The 19,508-nt window shown below is 39.5% G+C and overlaps 1 protein-coding gene across 2 annotated transcripts in view; it reads right to left on the bottom strand.

Annotated features, from left to right (window-relative positions):
• Tek (TEK receptor tyrosine kinase) overlaps positions 1-10,485 on the bottom strand; it is a 126,621-nt gene extending 116,136 nt beyond the window's left edge. Inside the window, exon 1 of one of the 2 annotated variants that reach the window (XM_004838368.4) lies at positions 10,245-10,484. In XM_004838368.4, coding sequence (XP_004838425.1) covers positions 10,245-10,296 — 52 coding nt within the window. In that variant the 5' untranslated portion in view covers positions 10,297-10,484. Of the gene's footprint in view, positions 1-10,244 lie in introns of both variants that reach the window. The other variant, XM_021252944.2, reaches the window with a different exon arrangement.
• Between the last annotated feature and the right edge of the window lie 9,023 nt (positions 10,486-19,508).

Raw genomic sequence — 19,508 nt, forward strand, 5'->3', positions numbered from 1 at the left:
TAAAATAGAAATGTTGAATTTGCTGAAACAGAGGTTAGGTAGAACTCTTGAAGACATTGGTGTAGGAAAAGATTTTATGAACAAAACCTCAGTTGCCCATAAACTAGCACAATCAACAAGTGGGATTTCTTCTTATTAAAAAGCTTCTTCACAGCAAGAGAAACCACCAGCACTGTGAAGAGACAACCCACAATGTGGGAAAAAATCTTCACCTGCTCTTCCTCAGACAAAGGGCTACTATCTCGAATCTATAAAGAACTTAAAAAGATCAGATCTCCCAAATTTAAAGACCCAATCCAAAATTGGGCATCTGAAATGAACAGACATTTCTCAAAGAAGAAGTAGAAATAGCAAGTAAACACATGAAAAAATGTTCAACATCACTGGTCATTCAAGAGATGCAAATGAAAACATTGCTGAGATTCCACTTCACTCCAGAAAGAATGGCTGCTATCATGAAATCAACCAATAACAAATGCCTGCGGGGCTATGGGGAAAGAGGAACCCTGCTCCACTGCTGGTGGGAGTGTAGACTGGTGCAAGCACTGTGGAAATCAGTATGGAGATACCTCAAAGAACTAGGACTGGAAGTCCCATTTGACCCAGCTATTCCCCTGCTGGATATCTTCCCCAAAGAATTAAAAGAATCATACCACAGTGATATATGTGCACCCATGTTCATAGCAGCACAATTTGTAATAGCTAAAACTTGGAAACAGCCCAATTGCCCATCAACTGGAGACTGGATAAAGAAAATGTGGGGGTTTTTTATAAAATGGAGTTTACTCAGCATAAAGAATGAGAAATTAGAGACATTTATAGCTAAATGGATGCACATTGAGGTGATACTCTTAAGTGAAATAAATAGGACACACGTGTAAATACCGAATAGTTTCTCTAGTGTGAGAAACTGCAAGTGTAAATAAGGGCTAAAAGGTATAATAGATAATGTGAAATAGGAAGAAAAGGGGCAAAGGGGAAGGGGAAGTGGGAGGGGTAGGGGAAAGGAAAGAAGGGAATGGAATCACTATGAGAAAATGAAAAAATGGAAACAAAGTCTTTGTAAATAGGGAGGGATGGAGGAGTTGAAGGGAGGGCAGGGGAAGAGCAAAAAATGAGAACCAAGAGAGATTATGTAAAGGTGCAAATTTCCAATGATGAATGTCATCATATTGTTATACCTAAAATGTACCAATAAAATGAAGTTAAAATCTGAAGGAAAATAAGGGGGGGCATTGGGCAGAGGAAACAGCATATACAATGTCATGGAGCTTAAAAGTAAATGCTTGGAAACAGCCCCTAGTATGAGGGCATGAGAATCCTAGGAGCCTGGTACAATCAGCAAAGACTGATGTCTGAAAAGCTGCTGACAAGCACTACCTGCCACCCTCCTTTGGTTCTGAAGTAGGAGCTACTGACAGCAAAATGAGTGGGTGCTTATATCAACCCAAGAAGATTAGTAAGTGCTTTGCAGATGCAAGGGTTATGAACACAAAGAATTGAGACTATGAGAAAGAAGAGTTAGAAGAAAGATGTGGTGAAATGAGAGCAGAGCTATTCATTTATTCATTCATTCATATAGTCTCTCTCTGTCTCTCTCTTACACACACACACACACACACACACACACACACACTTCAGGTTGGGTCTAGAAACCCAATAGGAAGTTTAATCAGAAGTGAGGCAAATCCCACTTGGATTCACTAAATTGTCAAGCACTGGAAAGCAATAGTTTCGGATAAATGATGTGAGGAACTGCAGGTGACAGATCATTCTAGTGCTTCTGTTCAGTCAAAACCTAGAGAAAAGAGGAAAATGAGGGCTAGCAAGAGAAAAGTGGGGATCCCTGTCTTACCAGCTAGTTGGGTCACAGGAAGGAATTTCCTCACCTCACAATCCAGACTTTTTACAGAAGCCCAAGAACAAATAGCTCTGAATTTCTCACTCTTTGTCCTTTACACATGGCCAGACTTAAGTCATCAAGGGAAGGCAGGGAGTGTCCTCCAAGATGGGAACATGCGTCAGAAGGACTGGCATAAGGTGACATGAGAGAGTTTAGCTTTGTGTAAAAGCAACTGATTAAGAACATCTGATTTTTATTGAGTGCTTACCATGTATCAACACTGTCCTAAGTAGTTTGTCTTTTGAAATCTTCCCCATAACCACATGAATACATGCTGCTAGCCTCATTTTCTAAAGCCCAACCTGAGGTGACCATGAAACACTAGTTAGAAGACAGCACAATGAGGTGTTTTAATGAACCCAGGTCATTCTCAATTTAACTCTTGTCTCCATCATTTCCTAATGAGACATGTGCTCATTCAGGATGATTCACTTTCAAGAGATACAAACCAACTCAAAATAACCCAAGAAAAAAAAAAAAAAAAAAAAACTGGACCCAGGGATCAAATACCATCATAGTGCCTGTCACTCATTCTCTCCTACTAAAAGCCGGGTTTCTTCCTTCCAGGCCACAGAGCTGGCAGCGTCAGGATTACAGTGTCCTCAGTGAAGAAAGAGGCATCTTGTTTACAAAGTCCTTGTAAGTTCCCAGGGAAAGAGCCTAAATGGCTCCATTGGATCTCACATCTTCTGTTTGAACCAATAACTGTCAGTAGATGGAGGAGACATTCTGGATCAGTAGTTGGCAGTACATTCAGAATTACACAGAAAGAGGCCAAGTGTGGTGGGTGACTCCTGTAATCCCAGCACCTGTGAAGCTGAGGCAGGAGGATTGTCATGAGTTCGAGGCCAGCCTGGGCTACATTATGAGTTCAAGACCAGCCTATTTAACGAGACTGTGTCTCAAAAAAACAAAACAAAACAAAAAAACAGAATTACACAGAAAGAAAGCAGGGCGGCTCTTGAAAAGTAGGAATGTTGGCCAGTTCAAAATAATAGAGATTCACTACGTTTAAACTTTGGGCAATTCATTTGTGAGCCTTGCTTACCTTCACCTATTTAAAAAGGAACAAAAATATATATTACACCAAGTTCTTGTGAGAAATTGAAAATCATATTAAACACTTGGCACATAGAGGCACTTGATCTATGGTAGTCATTTTTGTTATTACTGGTACTATTGTTTTATGGTTGTTTTTGACACAAGGATTGGAATTTGAAGCCCATCCCAAGATTCCCAGATGTCTAAAGTACTCCTGTCCCCAGGGTGGAGTCCCCTTTAGCTCTTCAACCAGAGGCCTTGCACAAGCCAGGCCCTGTGTGCCAAGGTTAAACTGGTCACCATCTGACGGCCACAGAGCAGCGAGTGCCTCCCCAGCCCAGCAATGTCAATACTGCCTTCCTGACTCCGCCTATTGTATCTGGAGGAAAGTGGTGGAGCATTGTCTTCCAGCACTCCCCCCAGGAAGCATGATATCACCCTCTAACAAAAACGGGAAAGCTGACAGATCTGCTGAGATGGGTGTGACCACCACACAAACCTCACTGGTCAACCCCTGGACAAGGGGCTGGGATAAGCAGTAAGCAAACAGCAGTTGCCCATGATGCCCCTCAGCCCAATGCCCAGCTGGCAACTTTGGCTGGTCCTCTCATTTTCCCCTGTCTTTGTCACCCCCATATCATGTTGGACATGAACCACCAGGCAATGGGAATGCACTGCCCCCACATACACACGCAATCAGCAGATGTGTTGGAGAAAGTCAGCACTCTGCCCATCTGGCAGATCCATGTCTTCACACCTGCTGCTGCAGTCTTTGAGAAAGAGCCAAGATAGTCAGATTCCTGAAAGGACAAAAAGAGGCTGTGGGGGTGGGTCCAGAGGGAAGCAGGCTGGGCTAGACCTAAAATCATTCTGCATGTGTGATGTGAGTAAGGAATAGTCTGGCCAGACTGGTGGGAATTGGGCTATCAGTTAAAAATTCCAGATATGAGGGAGGCAACTTTAGACATTCCCTTTCCTGAAGGCTGGGAGTGATGCCAGCTGATCTTCTGACACCCCTCCCAGCTCTGGCTCCGTAATGCTGCCAGGGTGGCAGGCTGTCAGTAAATAACACATCTGCAGGCTGCCGCCCCATGCCATGCCTGGAGAGTGTCACCTTGCTGTCCCCCTCTTACTGTACCCTTCCTAAAACTCTCTCCTTCTGTGCTTATCACAACACCAATTCTCTAAAATCTCAGGAAAGAAACCAGATTGGCTTTGTTTCTCCCTGATTGCTTCTTCATTAAATCCTTGGCTATTCCTCTTTTCTCTTCCCTTCACTTAAGTCTTAGTTTGTATCCAGGACCTTGGCTTCACTTATCATAAATCAAAGATTTCTCTGTTTCAATCCCTTACTCAATTCCCTTTTTTGGGCTTCAGATCTGAAGAGACAAATTTTGCTAACTATCTCCCTTTATAAGGAACCTCAAAATCAAAATGTACAAAACCATTAGTTGCTCCATTCTAGCCTATTTCCAATCAGTTCCTTCTGCCATGTTTCCCAGCACATTGAATAGTGCCACCATTATCCAATCCAGAATGCTGAAGCAATGATTTTTCTCCACCATCTCTCTCGCCCTTCCAGGTGTGATCTGAGCTCAGTCTCTGGCACATTAATCCATCCTATACACTATCATTACAGTGGATTTTCCAAGGCATAAATCAGATATAAGGCAAACCCCCTGATAAATTCCAATGTGAACAGAATGAGGTACATGCTTTTAAAGATAATGTACAAGGCATTTCCTGATCTGATCCCAACTTAATTCCCTATTCCATCCTATAGTATTGCAACTTTACTCAACTTTCTTAAGCTTGCCCTGCTCTTTCACACATTCACTTCATGAGAAATTTTCTTGTTTTTTCTATTTTTTTCTTTTTTGATTCTTTTTTTTTTCTGTACTGGTGAATGAACCCAGGGACTTTGCATTGAGCTACAAGTACATACCGACCTTTTTAATTTGGAGACAGGGTGTCACTAAGTCCAATAAGTGGCCCAGGCTAAGCTCAAACTTGTCATCCTCCTGCTAGTCTTCCAGAGTGCTGGATCACAGGCATAAGCCACTGTGTCATTTGACTATGCATAACTCATAGTTATAAGTGGCTGTGATTTGGGACAATATTTATGACTATTTTTAAGAGTTCTAGAAAAGAGAAAAATTTGACCTACAGATTGCTTTCAAATATCATTCTTTTTCTTTGTATTCGACTTAATGATTAATAAAGTTGCCACCATGCTTTTAAGTATTTAATTAAATATTTAAGGGTTGAAGATTACCTTGGTGGTAGAATGTTTGCCTACCATGTGTGGGACCCTAGGTTTGATCCTTAGCTGCAAAAAATAAACAAATGTTTATGTTTTATTTAGATGTTTCACTTTACATCAATTTTTGCAGTCCTCAATAAGCTCAGATTTTGTGAATATCTCTATTTTACATAATATGTCTACTATATAATTTATCACAGAATTTTACAATTCATCTGCCTATAGCTATCTTTCCCACTAAAATGTAAGTTTAGAAAGGAGGAAATGACTCTTTTTTATTTTCCTAGTGCAGTACACAGTCCAAAATAAGCCCTCCCTAAGTCATTACTGATTGAAAGAATGGATGAGTAAATGAATTATTAGCATGCAAAAACTTGATAAATACCTATTAGATAAAAAATGTGCATATGTATATGTGATACTCAACCACAAAATGCCTAATCTAAGCAAAGCTCTAGTTAAACACTTTATGGGCATCTCTTTTATGTTTCACAACAAAGGAAAGAAATTTCTTACTATGTTTACATGAAATTTTTAACAACCAACTTTTAAAGATAAGAATAAATATTACTTGCAATGTATATGAAATTGATTATCATTATTGTTATTATTATTTCAACATGGCTAAAACTCTATAAAATGTTCCCGTTTTCTTTTAGGTGTGCTGTAGAATACCAACAGTTTCCTACTATGACTATCATGCTCCATCCAATAAAAATTACTAAACATCTAAAATCGATGCACTAAGGGCCAAAGAAATAACAACTATTGTCAAAGAGTTGAGAAGCTATTTGGGCTAAATCTAGAAACCCAAAGCTGAAAGAGATGGCCTTTGTGGCCTGCACAAAATTAGGGAAAAAGCATCAGCAGGGAAGGTTGGCCCGGGGAAATTTAGTTGAATTGTGCTTACAGATTGGAGTTGAAAAGGATCATTTCTAAATGGATAGAATAGCAGGAAAAAGAGCCAATGGAAAATAGTATGTAGATTGTAGAGATGGGCCTGGTTGAGTTACATGGGCTATGAGGAGGGATGAACGGATCAGTAAGGAGAACCATTGCACAGTGGGTGAAATATTCCAGTTTATTAAGTGAGGAGTGGCCAGCAGAAAATTTGAGGGATTGCATCATGCTAAGATTATGTAGAAGGAGACTGCAGCAGTAAGAGGTCTGCCTACATCCCTGGAAAGGCCAGATCAGTTTTGATTAGCAGAGTGGTCCCCATAGCAACACTTTGTCTTCAAGAATGCTGGCTCAATTTAAATAAGAGCTCTTGCTGCCTAAGCAATTTACATGCAATGTAACATTTGATCCTTATATCAACCCTAAGAAACAGGTACTCTCATCCGTAAAAGATGAAGAAAATGTGGCTTTGAGAAACTGAGTAATTTGCTTATGGTTATTCCGTTTGCACTTTGACACATGATCTCAGTTCTGTGATGTAATCCATGTTTTTTAATTCCTTCAGCTTGCCTAGCAGGTTTGCAATCCAATTTCTCAGGATCTTCAGTGTTTAATAGGTATGCTCTCAGCAGTGATTTCTCCTTTGGACCTTATACTGTATTTCTTACTTTTAGCAACAAGAGTATGTGTTGACACCCATGAATTTTGTGCATCACTAAAACCTGGTGTCATTCACAAGAACATTCAACAAGTCAGTTCTCTTCCACATAGATACATAATTGAACGTATATAATTTAGTCTTTTGAACCCAAACACAGAACTTGACACTTATCTATCTGAAGTGGTATCTTTTGGTTGTGGTCCACTCCTCCAGCCTAGAGAAATCTGTTTGAATTCTGATTCTGTACACTAACCAGTAAGCCATCTACAGGGAATAAACAACTGACACAATCACAGAGGTATCTTCTGAGGGCTAGCGCTTCAGGAGACAAAAGTGATCATTTCAGAATTCACAGGCCACCCATCTAAATCCCCCAGAGGACATAACACATTCTTTTGGGACAGACTTGGAAGACTCTATCCTTCCTGGAGAGATGTCTTGGAAGAACTAAACTTTTCCAGGAAGCTCTCCCAGAGTAGGGCTGAAAGAAAAGTGCTAAGATCTCCCAACAAATATGATGCTTAGAAGGGAACATCTGTGAAGAAAGCAAAATTCTCCCCTTTGAGAATACAGTAATTCCAAAGAGCGTTCCTGATCCCATCTTCTAGACCTCCAGCCCTGAGTACTCAGACTGACTCAAGCCTTTCAAGACCATTCCAAATGAGGAGGTTCCACCTCAGACCATTTTCCTGACATAATAACTATATTTCTTCTGTCACCCCAGACAAGATAACTGCTATCTCTGAATCCATTTGTTGCTTAAAAGGTTAGATAAGACAGGAAAGAGAGATGAAGACAGGAGACTAGAGACCTCGCATTGTATCAGATTCCTCGACAAAGCAGAACATGAAAGTGATTGGGGGTACACACACATCTCTGTAGAGAGAGATACCTAGTTTGGTGAGGGTAGAAGAGCAGGAGAAAGGTAATATATTTACTAGAACTTGTTTGTAAGCTGAAATCAGCAATGGCTCTCAATAGGGAGAGGAAAGCACCAGAATCTGGGATAGTTTGTGGTAGGTTTATGTAAGTGTAGGTTTATGTTACATACCTCTTCCAACTTCTTACGAGGAGTCAGCATCTATGCCCCCCAGAGCTATCTTTATTGAGGCAAACGTGACATATTTTTTAGTCTGTTCAGAAAAAAAAAGTGTGAAACCACCCACTGGACTACAGAGATAAACTTATAAGTTGAAAGTCTCTTGCTCCATTTCTGTAGTCTACTGGAGGAGTTTGGCTGGAAAAATAGGCTTCTATGGCTGCAGACATCCACAAGCTGGATTCTTGCTGTTGCAGTGGCCAAGCCTTGAGCACTGATGTTCACTGAGGCTTAGACCAAGAATGCAAGTTAGGATTTAACATAACAGTCTTACCCCAGAAACTAACTTCGTTAATGTGCCCTTTCTTTTAACAAGAGCGTGACCTGCTCCCACTCCTTGATCCTCTTACTCTCAAAGTCAGTGCTGGTTTTGTTAGGGAACTAAAGTCTAGATATGCAGCAACTATTTGAGTCACATAACTTTTAATGGTGTTGGGGATCAAACCCAGGGGCTTACAGTATTAGGCAAGCACTCTCTACCACTGCACTATATCCCCAGCCTTCCCATATCTTTTTTGATTTTATAAGTGTTGTTAAGCTTATATTACAAAGTACCATAACATAGTTATTTTAGAGGACAATAATAAATTGGAACAGCTGGATGTGTGTGCACATGTGAACACGTGTATGATCTGACCTAAAAGGTGCATCAGGGCAAGTACAGACATCTGGGCTTTGCATTACTATAATCCCTAGGGTAGAATCGTTTCCAGATTTCATGTCACTGATAAATATAGCACTTACAAAGCAAACCCAAAGTGGGGAATAATACTAACTACTTAAGGGTGCATATTATTGGAGTAAACAACATAATCTCTACATTAATATAAATAATATATAAATACTGAAACCATTATCTAAGATCATCATTCACTTTCAGCAATTTGTGTTACAATCTTATTTTTAAAATACTGTTAAATTGCAAATACATTGGTCGTTGAAAGCAAACTAAAGAGCTGTAAAAACTATTTATATGCAATGCTATTATCTTATTGGATTAATTTCATTTTAATACTTTAATACAAAGTCTGCCCAAAAAATTGTATACAGATTTCATGAAAAGAAAAACTTGTATAAGGTGCACGTTCTCCTGATTTAAAATCTTCAGACTTTTATCTGTGGGGACCCTAAAGATTTTGTTTATCACAGAAAACCCACTACACTGCTAGCCCTTAAAGAAACTGAAAATGTTCATGCAATCTCAATAACCAAGGTTACCCAAGCCATACTAATAAATGTCTGGCAGCTAATGGCCACCACTTTGAGCACCTCTTGTAATTATAGAGACCGAAAGTAACTTGTATTTGTGCAAGTTTTTCTTTCCCTGAAGTGTGTATACATTTTTTGGTGGACTCTATTTTAAACAAAGAAAAATGTAAAAGTAACACGACAGATACTTAAGTATATTTGAATCAAATTCTCTTACATTATAGCCAGTACCACTAAATTCAATGTATTTTTCAAAATTCATTTCCATTATCAATTCAGCTTTTCATTTTAAAAATTAGAATGTTTTCAAACCAAAAGGGAGAGACCAATGACGATGATAATGTGCTTGTGATCTGTAGTTCAGGTTTTGATGCCTCTTTAGGCCTGTGTCATGTGTGCTGAGTGAGCCACAGCAGCACACCACCATCTAAGGAATCTGTGCAATATATGTACCAAGCCCAGGCACACTCATCCAACCATTCCTTAATGCCAGAATGGGTTTTGGTCATCTCCTGAGCCCAGTGATCTCGGTAACTGCCTAGGGTTTGGCTTCTTTGGCCCAATGGATACTCTATGAATGATTATATGCCAGATTTTTTTAAAAATAAAAATTATACAGCCCCAATTTCCCTAACCCAGATATAAAAGAGTCCACAATTTTACGGCTTTAATTAAAATAGGATTGAAGTATGAAATATTTACTGAAAAGCATTTTGGTCCTTATTTAACAAGGACAATCTAGACATTATCTTAGCTGGGTACCCATATACTCAGCATGATTTTCATTTTCAAAACCTTACTGAAGATTTTCTTTGAAGCAGGTTAAACCAGGTTTTGTTCGTTTATTACTAAGAAAGCACTCCTGAATGAGGAGCAGAAATAATACAGTATACCATAGTAAGCTTATTTCTTCCACTAAAGTGACTTAATCTGTCCTCACAGTCTGTGGCATCAGACAGGGAAATCATCCAGAAGAGAAACTCTAGAAAAGCAGTTCATGCCGCAGGAACTCTGAATTTCAATTCCTGTGTATATTGAATGGAGAATCACAAAAAAACAGTGCCGATGCCATAGCTACCCCTTGATAACCAGCACTAAGATTTGGTGAGAGAGCCTAAAAGCCACTGTTTTTAAATTTCAAAATTAAAAACATAAAGCCAAAACTTACCAGAAAGGAGCAAGCTGACTCCACAGAGAACTAAGCTGGCTAAAGAGTCCATGCTTTCCCAAATCTCTCCATCCAGCCTCCACAGATGTGCATGAGGTCCCAAGGATCCCTTCAGAAACCCAGAGCTTTGTGACTTTCCATTTGCATGTTCTACCAGCTCTTGTTTACAAGTTAGACGCAAGAAAGAACAGCACAGAAGCAGGCTGTAGCAGTCTCATTTCTGTCTGAGCACAGGGAGTTTTAAGTTCCTTTTTCCTGTTTCCTTTGTAGATTAGGATGGGAAAGGCTGTATCTTAAAGGCATTTGGTATCAGCAGTTCTGGGGGCACTGTAAGCCTTGTCTATCTTGCAATTCATCAAAACACTTATCTGCTGCTTCTGCTCCTGTGTTTGCTGCAGTTGTAGGGGCAGAGGGATTTTTGCTAGAAGTCTGGGTCCTGGTCAGCATTTTCAGAAACAATAGGGGTATCTTCTCATAGGCAGGGAACTGAGAACAACAAGCCCTCCACCTCTGTATGGTATGTGATGTGGACCAGCCCTCTAACAGCTCTCTTGGGTCCACTTGGAATCCCAACAGAAGGGGCTTTGGGGCGTGGGGAGCAGTTTTTGCTTTTATTTTCTCATTATAACCCACGTGGTTTGAGTTGGGAAAAGAAGTTTCCCGTGATGAGAAAACACAACCTGGAAGGCAATTAATTTGAGTGAGCACCAGTGAGGTCAGTGCTTTGTGTAGCCACAAGAGACTAAAGTCCTAAATTTTTAGCCTGTTTTCTTTCACACAGATGGCCTGTTTGTTGGCTATGAGCCCAAAGATACTCATGCTTTTGGCTGTAACTTTAATTTCTATGAATATTTTATCTGAAAGTGATCTAATTTATTGAAGAACTTGGCATAAAAAGATTTTAATAATGTCAATAATTTCAATATTCTTGCCAGCCATGGTGGCATACAAATATAATTCCAGCACTGTGGAAACTGAGACAGGAAGATTGCCACAAGTTCAAGGCAGCCTGGCCTGTATAGTGAGTTCAAGGCTAGCCTGGACTACATAGTGAGACCCTGTTTCAAAAAAAAAAAAGAAAATCATGGTTATTGACGAATAGTGTTTTGGAAGCAAATTATATACAAATTTTTAAAAATATCTGTGTAAAAACCAAACAAAAGTGATTGGGTTAAGGTAAAAATAGTGTCTGTAAGAGTAAAGAAAGTCCATGAGCCAAAAGGAAAAGAGCTACGGGGTTAATGACATCTAAAGCAACCACAGAGACTCTAAATTTATTGAAATCATCATTTTTCCACAGTATGAGTTATGGCTTTAGAATACCCTGTTTACTATCTGCTTTCATGCCTGAGGAAATAATATTTTAGTCCCTTCCCTCCCACCACAGGAAAAATCAGATGCTGCTAATCTTAGCTAATTTCTGCCCCAGGTCTTATCACATCAGGAATGATCTTGGAAATCGTTAATGTATCCGGTTGTGGGGGTGGAAAACACCAGGCTCTTCTCTTCAGGCACACCTGACCTGCAGTCAAACACACGCTCAGCCACAAGTATTTGAAACAAGTTATTTTCTCTCCTTGAGCCCAGTTTCAACAGCTATCAAATGACTGTATGCTTCCTTCTTGGTTGAATGAGGTTTAAAAATATGTAAAAACATTTGGCACTGTGCCTAGTTCATTGAAGGTTTTCCTTAGATGCTAATAATTATTTCTTTTCATCTCTCCATTCTGCTTTTGATTTAGGTCCCAAGAATGTCTGCCAAAAAGCCACTCTGTAGTCCTGTGATATAGCTTTAAATATGGCATTGGAAAGGACCGGTCTTGGAGTCAGGTATTCTAGGTCCTATTCCCAGCATAGTCACAATATTTCTGTGGAGTCTTAGGCAAATCATTTTCCAAATCTAGTACTGCTTCTCCAATTGCAAAATGAAGTGTTTATGAGGCAGGAGAGTAGAGCATGGCCAGCTGGGCTGGGCAAGTGGGCGTGACCTGTCAATCACGGAGCTCAGGGACCCAGGAGCAGAAAAACTGTTCCCAAGCCCTGCACCTGGGAACAACAAAAAAGTGCTATCTTTCAGTTCTTCTGGCTCAAAATCAAACAGGTTTTTGATAGGACAGCCTAGATTTGATGTCAGCCTGAAGAATGGGGAATACAAAAGACTTCCACCATAAGCCTTGTGGCCACTTTGATCTCTCTTCCTCAGTGGCCTGCTTTCACTCTGCAGAGCATACTTTTTCTACCTTTAATAAATGTAAAACCTCACTGCCTTTTTCACTTGTCCAATTCTTTATTCAGGACAAGAACCTGAAAAGAATCTCTGGAAAGAGCTCACAGCACCCCAGAACCTAGTGTGGCTACTTTCTCTTCTGGTTCTACCATCTCATAGTTTTAAATGACAAAAAAATGTTCCCACCTTCAACATCCCTAAGTTGACATCCTAGGTCCTTTCTTCTGGGCAGTTCAAAGAAAATGCTGGCTTCTATCTGTGTCACTGTGAGAGCCTGGGAAAGTCATAGATGTGCTCTCTCTTAAGAATATGGCAGGTGAAGCTTGGTGAGGTCCACTGGCCCTAAGCCATATAGAGCAGTAATGAAAGGCCTTGCATACAAACTCCAGGCATCTCCCTCTCTCCCTCCCTCCCACCTTCCTCTGTGCTTGATGGCCACATAAGGAAGTAATCATTACTCACATGCCTTCTTGTTGACTGTTTCCTGTGGGCTAAAGGTGCTACCTTGCTGTCTTTTCTGGGATGACTTCCTCTGTTTTTCAGAAAAGCAGTTCAGTTTTATCCTTTCCCTCATTCTTTTAGAAAGTTTTACTGTTACCCAGAAATGTTACTCAAGTTCTTCCTCCTTCCATTACCCAGAATGGTTGACTCCATTCTATTCTCTCTGCAATCTAGATGTTTCTTGGTATAACTCAATTCTCCACTATGTAGAAGAGGAACATGGCTTCATTTTATCTTCCAGGATCCATAAAGATTATCCCATCTTGTAACTGGAACAGAAAAATGGAATTTTAAAAGTTAGATTTATTTTCCTTTAGAGCCAAGTGACCTCTCCAAGCTTCCTCAGGCCTAGGGTATTAATGGCCCCCTACCTCTCCTCACCCAGAGGAATGGACACACAGACCCTGAGAACAGAAGGTCAAGCCAGTATCATTCTCTTAGGTGAGGCAGGAAGAGGTTCTGGTCTAGGAAGGGATGGAACAAGCCTGAACGTGGCTATTTTCCCATTGTATCCCCTCCCACACTGTTCCTTGCTATGGAAGACCCCAACAAACCTGGTGATTTGATGATTTGAGGCAAATAGGCCCCTCCATCTCCTTGGAGATAGCTTTGAATAAATATTTTTACCAAAGTGAATGGACTCCTTTGATTTAGTCAGTGGCAAACAAAGGAACCCAAGTGTATGAACCTCAGTGGTGGTAACAATTTCTTTCCATTATTATTCAGAATAGTGCCCAGTTTAACAAATGCTGCTGGGTTTTCTGGGTCTAGTCAGAAGGCTGACCAACTCTTCTCTGGGGTTCAGAATGAGAGAGAAATTCCAGGTGTAAAATTAAAGTAATTTGTGGACAAACCTCAGATACACTCTGCTCTATATTTCTGCCCTATAGTTCTTAGAAAATGGAGAACCAATCAAGGAACTACTGCATAACATGAATTTCACCATGAACTTTGGGGCCATTACGTCTTCAAACCTGATTAGCAATAGTTTGGGGAGTTGCAAAACTGGATGGCATGCCAAGATTTCCAGAGGTCACTTCCCTGTCTGGGCAGGACTTTCCCAATACATAACATATTAAGGAAACGCCACATACTTGAACATGGTCATGACTCTTCTCTAGAAAGTGGCTGTGACCATCACTACGGTATCTTCATTCTCTGTGGAGGCTTACTGAGGACCAGGTGAACCAGCTTTCTAGCCTCAGCTGTTCCATCTACCTGGGACGATTGCAATGCTCTGGTGAACTACTAGTTAACTTCTAGGCCTGAGCCTCAGAAAGGTCTTCCCAGATCTTTTAATGTAAATTAATTTTCCCCTATTGTTACTCTCACACCCTGTCCTTTTCTCTCACCATACTAATCACGATTCTGAATCATATATTCATGTCTTTATCTCTGTAATGTCCTACTGATCACAATCTCCATGAGGCAGAGCCAATACCTAATTTATTCACCACTGATTCCCAGAACTGAACACAGTGCCTGGTACATAGTAGGTCTTAAATAAATATCAATGAACTGATAAAATAAAGTGCTACCATTGTTACTCATAATGCTCATGTCAAAAAAAGGGCTTTGGAGTCAGACAAACCCAGGTTACATCTATTATATCTATAATTCCCTCCCTGTGTGATCTGGCCAGTTGAGTTCAAATCTTTGATCTTCAGATTACTCATCTTTAAAATGGGGTGAAATAATACCGAATTAGCAAATATCTATTTATATATATAGCATTTGCCACAAATATGTATTGAATAAAGGTGCCTCATGGGTTTCTGCTCTGCCCACAAACACCTCCACCACTGGACTGTTAAACAGAGCTATCTGTAATGAGGAAACAGTTTCACACAGGCTGACTAGCTTGCTCACTTGTGGGTAGAAAAGGTGGTATCAGAATCCTGTTCACTTGGCTTCCAATTTTTGCAAATTTAATATATGACCCTTTTTTTCACAGTTCACCTCACAGACCACAATGTGCAGAAAAGTAGATCAAGAGAAATCACAAGCACCAACAGGGTACACCAAAATTTTAGGAAAGTATTTGAAATGAAAATTTGACAGGTAACACAGAAGTGCAGTCAGTTCTCAATATGCTTCCAAAATAGATAACTGAGTCAGGATCTGCGTATTGTCTTGCCCCATTGCCTTGCTCCAGGAAAATGACAAGGGTCCCTTATGAGTTCCCCTTATTGGTTTAATTTTATTTTTTCAGACATACTTAGAACAAAAAAGAAAGCCAGATCAAACAAAACAAACAAGGCATTTTTCTAGTATTTTGTTTTTTACTTTTTTTTCTTTTTTGGTACCAGGGATTTAACTCAGGACCTTGTGCTTGCAAGGCAGGAGTGGTGCCGTTGAGCTAAGTCCCTGGCCCTGCTTTTTACTTTTTACACTCAACATATAAAGAACATCTATGGGCAACAGTAAAAGTGAGACCGATTAACAAAAATATCAATGGATAATAAAAACAATTTTTGTAAAAGTTATAGAAAATAATGAACATAATGCTACTGTAAAGTGGTTTCACATGTCTAGAGGACATTATCACAAATTTGTAGCAATAACCTTATATTCATATCCTTTGGCCCAGAAAATCTACTTTTGTGATATACACCAACCCCAAATTAAAGATGTGCTCCAGAATTTTTGATAAGAGCATTATAGAAATGTTGTTGATAATAATCAAAATCAGGAAACAATCTGAATAGCCATCAAAATGGGTTATTTATATAAATCTTGGAACCCAATAAAGTATCAAATATTAAAATACCTGTATTGTGGATGAAAGCATATTGACATGGTGAATTGAAGATGTTTATAGTATATTTTGTTGGTTGGAGAAAAAAAAGTTTGAACAGGATGAAATAATTTATACACACATATGACAAACATATGCCAAAATGTTAAAAGTGACTATTTCCAAGTTGGAACACTGATAATTTTGATTTTCTTCTTTATGCTCTTGTATAATTCCAACTTTTAAAAATTATTGAATATATACATATATATACGTATACATATATATATACACATATATATACACATATACATATACATGTATATATTCACATATATATGTATATGTATATGTGTATATATACATATATATGTGTATATATACATATGTGTGTGTGTGTATATATATATATATATATACACACACATATTTCTGTTAGAGAAGTCCCAGAGACAGTTGACCCAGGCAGTAGGGTAGGCTTTAAGACGCTCACTGGAAAAAAAGATACCAAATCCAAGTGAACTTTGCCTGCAGGAGTTGAGTGAAGAGATGAGCTGTCCAGTCAGCAGCCCAGCCTCTGCATTCTGCTGGTCTGTGGACACTGAGCCTTCAGAGGCATCACATCCGGGTTCTCCAGGACTCTCATGAACTTTTTTGTGAACCTGTTGTACTTAGTGGCAAGCAGAAAAGAAAGGGTCATCAACAATTAAGTCTGGGCATTCAGCCTGGATACCAGAATTAAAGTGCCAACACCCACTCTGGTCTGTAGTAGATAACTGTGGAAAATACCTGACCCTCTCCAAACCCCATTCACAGTAACCCTTCTCTGTTATTCACTTTTCCGTTCCCTTTTTACATTTAAAGCATCTAAATGGCAAGCAGTGTGCCAGTTGTTGTAGGAAGAGACACAATAATAGATATGGTCTCTGTTTTTTAAGCTCACAATTATACAAACCCAGAAACAATGCATCAAAACAGGAAAAGTTAAGTAACAAAATTAGGCATTGCACAGTTAAATGCCAAAGGGTAGTATAAGCAGTAAAAGTTTTAGTTGCTTTAGTATCTTTTAGGTTATAAAGAATCAATTCCCATATCTTCATTTGTCTCTCAGCATTTTCTTGGCACAAGTAGTATCTTTCCAGATACCCTGTGAGCCCCTAGAAGCTATAAAGGGAAACAGTAACCAGGCTGCCTCCACTACTACTATAAGACAAAAAGCTTCAGAAAGAGAGAAAGAAAAGAGAGAGAGAGAGAGAGAGAGAGAGAGAGAAACTCCTTTTGATTTTTACAATACTGTACAATTCCGAGGTCAATTCGTTCTATGAAACCTTCCTGCAGTACTTTTTTGTTTTGTTTTGTTATTTTTTGGTACCAGGGATAGAACTCAGGACTTTGTGCTTGCTAGGCAGTAAGTAGTTATTAATATCTAGCAAACCACCCCATTGCTTAGCAATTTAATATGAACAATTGTTTATGCATCTCATGATTTTGTGGTCAATAGTGCAAGTTGCTCTGGACAGTTCTAAGGAATTCAGTTTCAGGCATAGACAGGCTGACTACATGACATCAGATTTGATGAAGCTAAATCTTTTCTCCTAGCAGTTAGCCTGACTGTTTAATGCTGCAGGCTCAGAAATCCAATGTAGTGAGAGAAAAATAAAAGCTATCTTGAAGTCTGGGCTTAGAACTGGTACAACATTAATCCTGACACATTCTACCAGCCAAATCACTTGGCTAAGACCAGGGCAGAAAAATAAGACTCTACCTTTTTATATGGAGAATTACAAAGTTGTTACAAAAGGTGAAAATAAAATAAAATTAAGGGCGCTCATTATTCTGAAAAATGTAGGTTTGTTAAATGTAGTCAAAATGGCCATTCTTCCAAAACTAATATACAGATTTAATGCAATCCCAATCAAAATACCAAGATAATTCCTCACTGCATTACAGAAAAATAATCTTAAAATTCATTTGGAACCAGAAAAGACTCAGAATAGCAAAAGCCATCCTGGGCAACAAGAACAAAGCAGAAGGCATCACAATCGCAGATACCAAGTAATATTACAATGCTTGAATCATAAAAACAGCACGGTACTCCAAAAAAAAAAAAAGCAGCATGGTACTGGCACAAAAACAGACATCTGGATCAATGGAACAGAATAGAGGATGCAAAAACCATCCCAGGCATATTCAGCCATCTGATCTTTGACAAAGGGACTAAAACATACACTGGGAGAAGGACAGCTAAAATGGAAAGGGACAAAGGATAAAGCAGAGACTAACAGTCTCAAAGCTGGACAGAGACTGACAGTCTCAAGGCTGACAGGTCTCAAGCCTTGCCCTCCTGTCTCAGAGCTTGCCTCATCTGCTAAACCCACAAAGGTCACTGTGCCCAAAAGATGAACTGCTGAAACACCTGCCTGTACCTCCCTATCTCTCTACGTCTTAAAGATAAACTGTAAGAAAAGTTAAAAAAATTAAAAAGCAACATTACCTCCACCTCCCTACCCTTTGCTAAGTCCTGCTTCTGTAAAATTCTGCTTGCTCCCCCACCCTAGCTAAAGAATAGATAAATATGAGAACAAACGGAGAAGCAGGGCTCAGACTCTGGAAGGTGACTTCCTCTGGGTCCGCTAGTGACAATAAACCTGCCTTTTCCTTCAATTCTCTGAGTGCTGCTCTCTTCCTTGATCTGTCTGCCCTCCAAGTGCCATTTCAATAGCCTCTTTAAGCAAATGGTGCTGGGAAACCTGGCTATCCACATGCAGAAGATTGAATCTAGACCCATGTATCTCACCATGTACCAACCTAAAATCAAAATGGACCAAAATCTAAATATTAAAACAGAAATAATATGCTGGGAGATACAATAAGTAAAACTCTTGAAGACATAGACCTAGCAAGAACTTTCTCAAAAGAACCCCAGCTGTACAAGAATCAACAAATTTGATAACATCAAATTAAAAGGTTTCTTTATAGACATCGTTGTAGGAAAAGATTCTATGAACAAAACCTCAGTTGCCCGGGAACTAGCACAAACAATCAACAAATGGGATCTCTTCTTATTAAAAAGCTTCTGCACAGCAAGAGAAACCACCAGCACTGTGAAGAGACAACCCACAATGTGGGAAAAAATTTTCACCTGCTCTTCCTCAGACAAAGGTCTACTATCTTGAATCTATAATGAACTTAAAAAGACCAGACCTCCCAAATTTAAAGACCCAATCCAAAAATGGACATCTGAAATGAACAGACATTTCTCACACAAAGAAGTAGAAATAGAAAATAAATACGTGAAAAAATGTTCAACATCACTGGTCATTTGAGAGATGCAAATGAAAACAACGCTGAGATTCCACTTCACTCCAGAAAGAATGGCTGCTATCATGAAATCAACCAATAACAAATGCCTGCGGGGCTGTGGGGAAAGAGGAACCCTGCTCCACTGCTGGTGGGAGTGTAGACTGGTGCAACAACTGTGGAAATCAGTATGGAGATACCTCAAAGAACTAGGACTGGATGTCCCATTTGACCCCCCTATTCCACTGCTGGGGATCTTCCCCAAAGAATTAAAAGAATCATACCACAGTGATATATGTGCGCCCATGTTCATAGCAGCACAGTTTGTGATAGCTAAAACTTGGAAACAGCCCAAATGTCCATCAACTGGAGACCGGATAGAGAAAATGTGTTTTTTTATAAAATGGAGTACTACTCAGCCATACAAAATGAGAAATTAGAGACATTTATAGCTAAGTGGATGCACATTGAGGCGATACTCTTAAGTGAAATAAATAGG

Source organism: Heterocephalus glaber, unplaced genomic scaffold (assembly GCF_053883595.1).
Source record: "Heterocephalus glaber isolate CG9 unplaced genomic scaffold, H.glaber_assembly_v1.0 deba00001481, whole genome shotgun sequence".
NCBI classification, from domain to species: domain Eukaryota; kingdom Metazoa; phylum Chordata; class Mammalia; order Rodentia; family Bathyergidae; genus Heterocephalus; species Heterocephalus glaber.